Source organism: Penaeus vannamei, chromosome 11 (assembly GCF_042767895.1).
Source record: "Penaeus vannamei isolate JL-2024 chromosome 11, ASM4276789v1, whole genome shotgun sequence".
NCBI lineage: Eukaryota > Metazoa > Arthropoda > Malacostraca > Decapoda > Penaeidae > Penaeus > Penaeus vannamei.
The window spans coordinates 31,087,805-31,099,620 of record NC_091559.1 but is presented as its reverse complement, the minus strand read 5'-3'; the positions used below and the strand labels follow the sequence as shown (position 1 = coordinate 31,099,620).

Sequence of the window (11,816 nt, the reverse complement as noted above, 5' to 3'; positions counted from 1 at the left end):
TATGGGGTTTTGATTTTTTTTTATTTCTACCTGCATTTTCATTCTCTTATTTTCCCTTCTGCCATCCCCTTTTTTCCCCTCGCAGAAATACTATGACGACGGCTTTCCTGAGTCGGATCTGATGGTGTTTGTGAATGAGTGCACAGAAGAGCCCTCCAGTGGTGTCTTCCATGACGATGGTGACCGTACTATCCATGATGTCATCAACTCTTTCTGTTGCTGTGGACATGAGTAAGTATTTGGGCAGCCTTGCAAAATTTTGAACATGAATTTCAAGTATGTGTATATGATAAGTATATGTATTATTATAATTATTTTGATTATCATCATCCTTATTATTTTCCTCTTCTTTTTCACCCCACACAGAAGAAGAGGTGACAGCCAGGAGTATGAGCCCCTAATCACGTAGACAAAGGTGTTTGCAACTACATGCTAGCTGTGCGTGTTGCTTACAGTACCAAGCCATATTCCCTACAATCTTTGTTGTGATTTACACCAAAAGAGATTTCAGGAGTCATGCATTTTTCCTCATCCTCCCTTTCCCCTTTCTTTCTCCTCTCTTGCCTGTATGCCTTCTCTTTCCCATTGTGTTCTCCATTTTCTCCACACCCATTTCTATCCCCACCTACCCCCCTTCCTCTCCTGTGCCCTTTTAACTCTGGTTCCATTCTTATTCATATTCATGATATGATTATGATATAATATACTACTACTATTACTACTACTGCTACTACTACTGCCACCATTACTTGATCATTTTTGTATTTGTACTGTGATGACACATCTGGTGGGATGCGCTGACCTCCTGTTGTAAATACTTGCAATTGCTCCACTGAAATACCATATTTACGTTATTATTTTTATATCACTTTTCTGCCTTATTTCTTAGCTCCATTACTGATGGTTAATATACTCACTGTATCCAGTATGAAATATGTTTACCTCTCCCTCTCCCCCATCCCCCCCCAAAAAAAAGAAAAAAAATGGAATGAATATGCTCATTCCAATTGTCTCCTCTCACATCCTTATAAAACAACTGTGTTATTACTTGTACATAGATATTAGCTAACTGCCAATCATGACACAAGTCAGTAGTTATGGAATATGTAATTCTATTTATTTCTAATTGTTATTTTTTTAAGTGTCGTTTGTAGGCACTGAATCTCGATTGGCAACCATTATTATAATCCTCATTGGCAGCATTGAGTTCCTTTCATTTTATTTAAAGATGATTACTAATTAGTATATATATTTTCTTGTTTGTTTCTTTTTGTTTATTCTGTTTTCTGTGATTTTTTACAGAAAGTATTAGCTAATATGTTTCCTCCTTTTCTTGTAAGGAATTATTAGACAGGCCCATGTCTTCTTTTTCTCTGTTTTTGTTTCTTTTTAAGGGTTGAATTTGATTCTCTGATTTATAGAATTTAATTTCATGATTTGACAATTGTGCTTCACATGAAAGAATGAAAAAGAGGAAAAACAAGTTTTGAAATGGCTTCAAAGTTCTGCACTTTGCACTAATAAGAACTCTAGTCTCTGGAATAGAGTGGAAAAGACAACCAACTTTAATACATAGTCTCTTGACAAGTACATACTGCAGTTATTAATATGCCATTACATTTACCAGTCACTGAGCATTTTTAAAAAGTTTATGATGTTTGAAATAGTATTTTGTACTTTTTTACTTGCACAGTTTTGAGTGCTTTGCAGTAAGAGGTAATCAATCTTGCAAAAGATTATCAAATTAGAAGATAGTCATTAAGTCTTTCCACAATTAGGGCTTTCTATCCATATACGGCTGTCATGCCAAAGACCATGTGACAAACAGCTTCTCAATGCTGTGTATCTGTAGCTCAAGTTTTGAATTTTATCTCATTGGGTTATGCATATGTATTAAGCCAGCTTTGGGGCATTTCATTTCTCTTTCTGTAATCATGTAGGGCTTTCAGTATATAGTAGTATTTTCCTTAAAGTGCATCAGGAATCTGTCATTTGGCAAATGTGAAGCTTTTGCATCAATAGTAACTGAATACGTAAACTATTTTTCCCATTCTATTACTATACCATCCATTGGTGTATTTTATCCCTTGTGATTTTCCAGTAATTGCTATATGCATATTGTGATATATTAGTCACAAAGTGGAACTACTGCATGTGGCTGACATTTTATACATCTTATAGAAGTTTGTTTTTAAGATTTGGAAAATGGAAATGGAAATAAATATGGTAAGAAAGAAAGATTACAAGTTAGTCTATAATTTAGGAAGTGTTAGTAAGAGGGGATAATGCTCAGGTCTTGTTATTTTTATGATTTTATTCATTAATATTACACTTTTCTTCTGTGTGTTAATGTTTAGTATGAGTCACCCACTTATTTTTATCTCAATTTTATATATGTGTATCATTTGTATATTTCATGCCATTGAATGATATGTTTGTAAATATTTGCTTGAATTAGGACACTACTGAAAGGGATATATAGAGATAATGCATAAATGCATACTGAAGTGTACATGTACCAGATATTGAACTAAAAGTGTTCTTTGTTCACAGTATTTTTCTTTTCATTATTTTGTTCTATTCATTGTAATTTTGACAGGATCTATTTTGTAATGATATGACAACTCAAATGCAAATAAATAAAAAAGGTTAAGTAACATATTTGATTTCCTCAAGAGTATATAGTAAAGTAATTTTGTGATGTCCAGAAATTATAGTATAACCTAATATATAATGGAACAATTTTCTTCATCTCATTGCTATCAGTCACAAACAAATCACAAATTACTAGACAGCAGATGTACGGACAGAAAAGGGCAATTAACACAGAACAATGGTTAAATAGCACAGGAGACTTATTATAATGGAAATATTTTTATATGATATGATATCCATGTTTGTAAACAATGAACCAATGCAGAAGACGGGTATAGTTTAACCTGTTGTCACTAGGAACATGTAGTGCTCACTGTAGTTTTGTTTTGTGAAATATGTTTACACTTAGATGATTCAACAATGCTTAGCCAACAAAAAGTCAGTCAGTAGGCCTAATTTTCCCTTTTGTTGACTTTTCTGATTTTTTTTTTTATAATGCTATTGATATGGATGCATTATTTTATTGACATTATTATTATATAATGACTAACAATACTGATCGCCTCAAAAAATAGAAAGAAAAAAATCCAAAAGTCAAGGAAAGGATAAACAGGACTAGTAGCTGAATCATTGGGGACTAAGTATTTGTGGAGCCCAATATGTATAAAGACAATAATACAGTAGGCATATATACAACATGCCATTCCTGGTGGCAGTGGGTTGATAATTGTATTGTTGAATATATGATAGGCACTTCTTTATGTGAAAAAGAATGTTATTTTTTAGGTAAAGAAAATCTTTATAATCTTCGAGAAAAACAGAAAATTTGACTTTCGGAAAGGAGGAAGCTTGAATGACATGTTACGGAAAAGCCTTGCAAGCTAAGGGAAATATTATTGAACACTAATTACAGATATTTTTTAAACTAAAGTTTGTAACTTTAATAATATTCTTTCAATATTGTTACGGATATCATGGTTTTTATTTATTCATTTATTTTAGATCTTTTTCAGAAGAAAAATTTCCTGAGACTAAAATAGTAATTAATTTTTTAATGAAGTGTAAATATTAATTATTTACAGATTTTCAATACAGATTCATTCAGCTGTGACTTTTCCATGCAGTCGTTGGGCTCATAGTTACTTATATTAATCCTTTTTAAATAATGTAAGTATAGGTGCTTTTGGAAATAAGTTCAGATTATTTTATATAATCTAAACAGATTTTTGCTTTGTTTTATCTTCAGTAATACTATTATTCTTTAGGTGAACTGTTATTTTACTTACTTGTTTTAGACCATACTTATATCTTAGATATTACAATGACTTAGAAAATATTCATGATGTCTTTGTCACAAATTCATTCACGTCCTCATCATTATCATGATAACAGATAAAGTCATAGCAGTTGATAAGTAAGAGAGATTATAGCTTACACTAAAGTAGTCATAATAACTTATGCTTGCCTTGTTGTACATTCACTTGTAAATATTCCTGTAAAATACATTCCTGTAATTACTGAATGTCAAAGTGAGTATTTTGAGGATGGCTGTCTATATAATGATTTAAAATAATATCAGATATCTGTAAGTTTGTAAGTCGGAAAGATTTATAGGGTATAGAGTATACTTAATGTGATTATAATGTATTTTAGTTTCTTATTTCTTTTATTTTTTTATTTTTCAGAAGAACATGTATGTTTCCTGTAATGCTTTATTTCTATTTATCTGGAAATGTTACTTGTGATTATTTATTCTTGCCATCTTATATGTTTTCATTTTTCTATTTTGTCCTTTTCCCTTCTTTGCAATTTTCTTGAGATGCCTCTCATAAAATGTGTGACATTTTGTAAAAAACAAAAAAAAAAATCATTTTTTTCTTAAAATGAATTTCATTTCCTTTAGCTGATTTTTTAAAATACATTTTGTAATTGATAAAAAAAAGGACATATGTCTTTTATATGCATTTCTTTCAAAAGCAGAATTTTATATTTCAGATTTAATTTAGTTTTTTCTTTTACTTACATTATTATTTGCTGCTACTCCTCTCCTCATATTTAATTGTTCATTATTTAAAGTTTTTTATTATGCTGTGAAGCAATTGAAGAAAACACTGGGTTAAGTTATGGAATGAAGAGGAAGAAACTTTGTATAAGAGAAGAAATAGTATTATATATAATTACATATACCAATGCATGTCTGGAAATACATTGTAGAGTGAATTACTCATTTGTAAATAAAATGAAGAAATAAATCCTGTTTGATTTTTTAATAGATTTTACGTATTTGTATCATCCCCAGTATCAATGTGATTTTGTAGAAGTATATATATATATATATATATATATATATATATATATATATATATATATATATATATATATATATATATATATATATATATATATATATATATATATATATATATATATATATATATATATATATATATATATATATATATATATATATATGTATATGTTTACAATATATTAAATTTATTCAGTTTTTTGTGTAAATTATAAAGATTTGAAGTGTTAACATGACATTGAAACAATATAGCTAACAAACTTGTAATTTTTATTACAGGTCTGTGATAGAAACAAACTCTCCTAAAGAAAAAAGGTTAAATCAATAGAAAATCATATAAAAAGATAGAAGCATTATTGTCATGAAAGTAGGGTCTAGTTTTGCTAGCTGTAAGTACTCAGACATTATTCACTAACAAACAGTAAAATTCATATAATCAGTTTTGTCCCATATGTTAACTGCATATAGAAGCAGATAGAATTATAACTGGTATCAGCATTTTAAATGCACTTCCTGTATTGGAGGAAGAATTATCACTTTTGCTTGTTATTTTGTATTTGTACGTAATTACTTTTTTGAAGTCTCCAGAAGGAATATACTATTAAAACTACAGTGTTTACAGAAAGATTTTTAAAAATATTTTTTTTCAGAGTTGGATTCCAGCATTACTGACTTTTCATAGAAGTTGAATAAGTTGATGAGTCTTATATAACCTTGATTAATAGCTGTTCTCCATGCAATGTTGTACTGATTAATGATTTCAAGTGTATGAGTATAGCAATCAAGTTTAAGATCTTCCACTATAACAGATACATATAGTGAGTAATCCTTGTAATATTTTACTGTAATGAAGAACTGTACTTACAGTTTACATCTTTGTATTCAAACAAAATTTAAGAATGAAAAGGAAAAAACAAAACAAACTAAACTGCATGCCTTTTTATTTAGACTATGAATAAATCAAGTCCATCATTTAAAATGACAATGAATCTGAAGAAGTGAAATCAAATGGGATATGAATCCAAATACCTCATGATGAAATTAAAAAGAAAAGATTGAACGGAATAGAAAAGGAAAAGAAATATAAGTAAAATGCATGCACAAGTTTCGTCAAATAATAGTCCAACTAACAAAAAAAAAAAAAAAAAAAAAATCTAACACTTCTACAAAAGGTAAAGAATACACAGAATGTGATATCTATGTATCCTCCATAGGATTAAACAGTTCAGTTTGTAGACGGACGTAATATAGAATAATAAAACGTCCAGGAAAATAATAAACGTAAATGGAACTTCATCTGCATTGATTATTCTATTGGAAGAGAAGAATTGCCTTAATATATAAAACCAATAAACAGTATGTACAGCATTCATAAATAACACCAGGAATCTGTAAACTCGTTACAAAAACCATCTTTGCCAAATTGGAATGGTAAAATTTCCAATGTACAATTATAACAAAGATAATAGTTTGATATGAAAAAAAAGAAAAAATAATAATATACCCAGGTTGGAAATCAATACATTTTATTAGGCTACAAACAAGAAAAAAATCTGAAATGCTTAATTGTGCCTTTGATCAGAATAAACTATAATATATAGCTAACCATATTTATATATGTATATGTATATATATATTTACTTAGCAAATAAAAAATAAACCTTAAATGTTACCTAAAGAACAATCGGAAATTTATGATTTGAAAACCATTATTTGTGTGAGCCAAGTCTCTCTCTCTCTCTCTCTCTTTCTCTAGGTTTAGCTCTCAGTGACTAAATCTGCTTACGAAAGTACTTAAAGGGGAATGATTACCTATTACATATTTTTTAACCTTGTTTGTTACAAGTACCTTATGATTTTTTAGCACAATCCTTCGAGTGAGTGACATTCTATACATGCATATATATATATATATATATATATATATATATATATATATATATATATATATATATATATATATATATATATGTATATGTATATATATATGCATGTAACAATTCAAAAAGTTAAAGCTACTTGGGGAGAGGAGACAGTAAAACAGAAACAATGCATTATCACTTTTCGTAAGTGAGGTATCGCCAAATATTCTTCATACGCCTTTGGAGAATCTATATCCTAATCTGTTTCTGAGCAAACTTTATTTTTATTAATCTTTATATAGGATTTAGATTTAAACTTACGAAGCAGAAAAAATAACATCAAGACCCCCCATCCTCTAGATACAGAAAAATAGTCAACAATTTCACAGTAAAAGATCACAATAGTATGCTTGAAAGGCTAAAACATGTGATATTTTTCCTTTCACATACTAAGCATTTTCATTTGCTAATGCTACCACTGCTGTATCCTCTCAAATCACTTTCATTACAATTTTGCATACTAAAGGTGGAAGAAAAGTTGTACATTGCACAATAGGAAAGAAAATGGCAGGAATAAAAGGTTTTGCATTGTAACGCTAACAATAAATTCTCAAGTTATAATACCACAATTTTCCGTTCACTAGACGTAAAAATCTGGAAGCCTTTTAGGGAAAGTAGAAAATCATTTTTTCTTATACAAGTCTGTATGCCTATGGGTGTGCATATATAAACACAATGCATGTATTGCATATATGACCTAACCCAATAATACTTTTTTCTTGGTTAATTGCTACAAGGGTAAATTGAAATAAAAAATATCAACTTCCCTACAATAATTTAAAAAAGTATTCATATATAAAAAAGATAATATAATCAACATCAACCCTATTAATTAATAATCCTAACTCTCCCCATGTCCTATTTGAGCCTTAGAGTCTTTTGTTTATTCATATTGGTCAACATAAGGGAGATATATGACGTCAGAAGGTCATCCATCTTGTAGCCGAGGGAAGTTTCACACAACAGCTTGGAGCCGCGGACCAAGTTGCCGATGGTCATGTGGAAGTAGGTGTTGCCTGAGGACCAATTGCTGATGCGGGTGAACGGGTTGGTCACGAGGATTTCCTGGGGAAAAGAACGGGGGTGAATTTCATGTACGAAGGGGATCTTTTCGTCTTTTCTGAATGGGGGAGGGGGGAGAAATTACCCCTCTGTCCCTTCGCCCTTTTTCTCTTTCTATCCATATCTATCGGACTCCTTGACTTGTCCGGTTTTCTACCCCTTTCACTAACATCCTGTCTTACCATAGGACCGTTGAAACTTGAGGAACTTTGCCCCTTTCAGCACAATACTTTACCTTAGTGCTATATGACCTTTGATGTCCAGCACAGTTATTATTTGTTTAAAATATCAAACGTGAACATTCTGTATGTGGATAATTTGTAAAAGAAAGAGGCTTGTTGATTTTTTTAAAAACTAACACCAAAATACATTATATCGATAAATACCAAGACTGTAAAAAAGAGGACTAAAAAAAGAAAAGAAAAGAAGAGAAGAAAGAAAAGACTTAGAAATAAAAGAAAGGAAGACTAAAAAAGACAAGAAGACAAAGAAAGAAAGGAAAAGAAGACTAAGAAAGAAAAGAAAAGGAGACTAAGAAAGAAAAGAAAAGGAGACTAAGAAAGAAAAGAAAAGAAGACTAAAATGGAGAAAAGACTGTAAACAAGACTAAAAAATGACGAAAAAGAAAAGAAAAGAGAAGACTAAAAAGAAAATAATAAAAACTAAAACTAAAATAAAACTAAAGAAAACCAAAAAAAGGGGAGAAGACTAAAAAGAAAACCAAAAAAAAAAAAAATAAAAAAAAAATAAAAAAAACAAAGAGAAAAACACCACCAGCAACTCACCTTGGAAACGGGATGTATGAGCGACACGCCCTGCTTGTTGATGGCGATGAGGAGGTGCTCGGGGTAGTTGGGGTCCGTCGTCTGCTTGACCTCGAAGAAGGCCGAGCCGAAGGTGGGCCAGCGGTAGATCACCTTCAGGAACGCGATCTTGGCTTCCTCGGGGCTCATGCCTGCGGGTGGAGGGGGAGAGGGGGTTAGAGGGGTGGAGGGGTGGAGGGGGAAGAGGAGGTTGGGGGGTGGATGGGGAGGAGGTTGGGGAGGTTGAGGGGTGGAGGACGGGGAGAGGAAGAGGTGGAGGAGGAGGGGGAGGGGGAAGAGGAGGTTGGGGGTGGATGGGGAGGAGGTTGGGGAGGTTGAGGGGTGGAGGAGGGGGAGGGGAAGAGGTGGAGGAGGGGGAAGATGTGGTTGGGGAGGTTGAGGGCGAAGAAGAGGTTCGGGAGGTTGAGAGGAGGAGGTGAGGGCGTGAGGGAGAGGTTGGTGACGTTGGAGAGAAGTTTGGCGAGGTTGACGGGGCGAGGGAACGGATGTGGAGGGGGAAAAGGAGGTTGGGGAGGGTGAGGGGGAGGAGGAAGAGGAGGTTGGGGAGGTTGAGGGGGAGGAGATCGGGTGAAAGAGGAGGTTGATGAGGTTGAGAGGGCGGAGGGTGAGGGGGAAGGTGAGGTTAATGTGAGGTTGAGGGGAGGAGGAGGAGAGAAAAGAGGAGGTTAGTGAGGCTGAGGGCGCGGAGGTTAGGGTGAGGTTGTGAGGGCGTGAGGGGGAGGTTGGTGACGTTGAAGAGAAGGTTGGTGAGGTTGGGAGGGAATTAGGGTAGCGGGTTTCGAGAGGAAGTTTGGAGGTTGGTGAGGTTTTGGGGGAGGATGGGGTGGGGGGTGGGGGCTACGGATGGGGGAAGGTTATTGAAGTCGAGGGAGAAGGGAAAATCCCTGGGACCGGATTCTCTAAAGCCTTAAGTTAAGGCGCGCTAAAAGCCTTAACCGTCCTGCTGTATTTCCCTTCTATAAGCGCTAAAAGTGTTGCTTTCCCGCCCGCCGTGAAGCGCTAAAGGCTGCTCTCCTCCTGCCATAACCTAAGTCGCCTTAACTCGCACCAACATAGCAGCTCCCTTGCTCTGTGTATATAAGATCGCTCGGTCGTAAGTTAAGGCGCCTAAAGGAGATAAGTCGCCTTAACGCGTCTGAGAATCCGGCCCCTGGAATGTACACACAACGGCCGCCTCACCCGCGTCGTTGTTGTAGTGCTGAACGATGACTCTCTTCCACTCGTTGGTGCTCTGAGCCTTGGCCAGGTCGGCGGGGATCAGGTCCCTCAGCATCGTTCTGCGGGGAGGGAATGGGAATTGTAATAGTAATAATAGCAATAATGATGTTGATACTGATAATGATGGTAATGATACAATTACTACTACTACTACTAATGATAATATAATATAATAATAATGATAATAATAATAATAATGATAATAATAATAATAATAATACTGATATAACAACAACTGCTACTACTGCTAATTATAATAATAATAACAATAGTAAAATCAATATTAAGGAATATGATGTTACTATTACTACTACTACTAATGATGTTCAAAATAATAATCATACTTTTTCTGGAGATATAAAATAACAATAATAATAACAATAATAATAATGATAATACTCATACTTTTTCTGGAGATATAAAATTACATTGACAATAATAATGGTGACAATTCAAAGATGATAATACACTAAAAGAACCTGTTTTTCTACGCTTCTATGTCTATTTTTCCAAGTTTTATTTCCTTTGTCTTTATCCAATATTAACTATTCATCACTTACCATTTATATAATCCAACAATAAGTTTACGTTCGTTATTTCTCTCATTTAATTAACTTACCATCAACATCTCATTTTTCTACGCCATTAAACCTCATAAAACCTACACGAAGTAACCAATAATACGGCAAAAGTTAATAATTACCCCTACGTTTGAATACAGAAAAAAAAACACCCCGCCTAATATCACCATCATCACCTAAATAACTCAAATAAGAAGATTAAAAATAATATCATCACATAAAATAGGGACAAACAACAAGAAAATGATAAAAGGGAAGCCTTACGGGATATGAGCAAGTTCCTGCTTGCTCTCGCCGAAACGCACGCGGTAGACAAGCGCAGCAAGCCGGGCTGCCTCGTCCTTCGTGCATCTGTGATAACCTGAACGAACAACATTAAATTAATTGACATGTAAATAAATGGTTAATAAATGGTAAATGAAATAACTGATAACTAAATAACAAAATAACAAGGTTAAAAAGGAAGCTCGGGAGAAAAATAAAAATGCTTTTAACGATCACACACCTAATCAAAAACACTACTATGGTTTAAATACAATCAGCCAGTTTGTTAAAATTGTGGAATATCCGACATTCGGACAAGTATATACACATAAATATATGCATACCTGTCTATCTGCCTGATAACTATACATTTATCTATATATCTATTCGGTACACATGCATATCTAGACTGATAGAAATACATCTACTTCTGTTTATATGAATGTCCTTATAATAAATATTTATTGGGTCGTTTACCGTTATACTGGGAATAAAATGAAAGCGCGAGAGAAAAATAAAAAGGCTTGTAACGATCACACATCAAAACAAAAACTACTAATAGGGTTTAAAAGCAATAACTCGCCTCTAAGGAGTTTGGGAAGCTCCTGGTGGAAGTGGAAGATGATGTCGGCGTTGCGGTCCTTCCCGGGCACCGTGTTCGTCCACAGCTTCTTCATGAAGAACACCTGGTACGTGAAGTGCGGCGTCGTGCCTGCGGGGGAGGGGACGAGACCAGGCATGAGACAAAAACAAAAAAAGAAAAGAAGAGGAATAGAGAAAGAAAGAAAAAATGTGATTTTTTTTTTTTTGGGGGGGGGGCTCACATCATATCTGACCCAATTAAAAAATGACAATAAAAAGATTGTGAATTTCTTAGGGGAAAAAACTCTAATCAAATCTGATCCAATTAAAACATAACAATCAGAAAATTGTGAATTTCTTGGGGGGGAAAAAGCTCTAAACATATCTGACCCAATTCAAAAATAACAACGGCTTTAACCGTCCCCGACACACACACACACACACGCGCGCGCGAACACAT

General features: G+C 33.6%; 2 protein-coding genes across 17 annotated transcripts in view; one reads left to right on the top strand and one right to left on the bottom strand.

Moving 5' to 3' along the window:
* Positions 1-4,847, top strand: part of LOC113817068 (mucolipin-3) — a 39,932-nt gene extending 35,085 nt beyond the window's left edge. For all 12 annotated transcript variants that reach the window (XM_070127206.1, XM_070127205.1, XM_070127204.1 and 9 more), the window contains 2 exons: positions 86-231; positions 367-4,847. In XM_070127206.1, the coding sequence (XP_069983307.1) occupies positions 86-231; positions 367-409 (189 nt within the window). In that variant the 3' untranslated portion in view covers positions 410-4,847. The remainder of the gene's footprint in view (positions 1-85; positions 232-366) is intronic.
* Positions 4,848-5,830: 983 nt separating this feature from the next.
* Positions 5,831-11,816, bottom strand: part of ck (myosin-VIIa ck) — an 87,080-nt gene continuing 81,094 nt past the window's right edge. For all 5 annotated transcript variants that reach the window (XM_070127194.1, XM_070127191.1, XM_070127193.1 and 2 more), the window contains 5 exons: positions 11,358-11,486; positions 10,775-10,871; positions 9,891-9,988; positions 8,673-8,842; positions 5,831-7,890 (listed from right to left, as the gene is read on the bottom strand). In XM_070127194.1, coding sequence (XP_069983295.1) covers positions 7,684-7,890; positions 8,673-8,842; positions 9,891-9,988; positions 10,775-10,871; positions 11,358-11,486 — 701 coding nt within the window. In that variant the 3' untranslated portion in view covers positions 5,831-7,683. The remainder of the gene's footprint in view (positions 7,891-8,672; positions 8,843-9,890; positions 9,989-10,774; positions 10,872-11,357; positions 11,487-11,816) is intronic.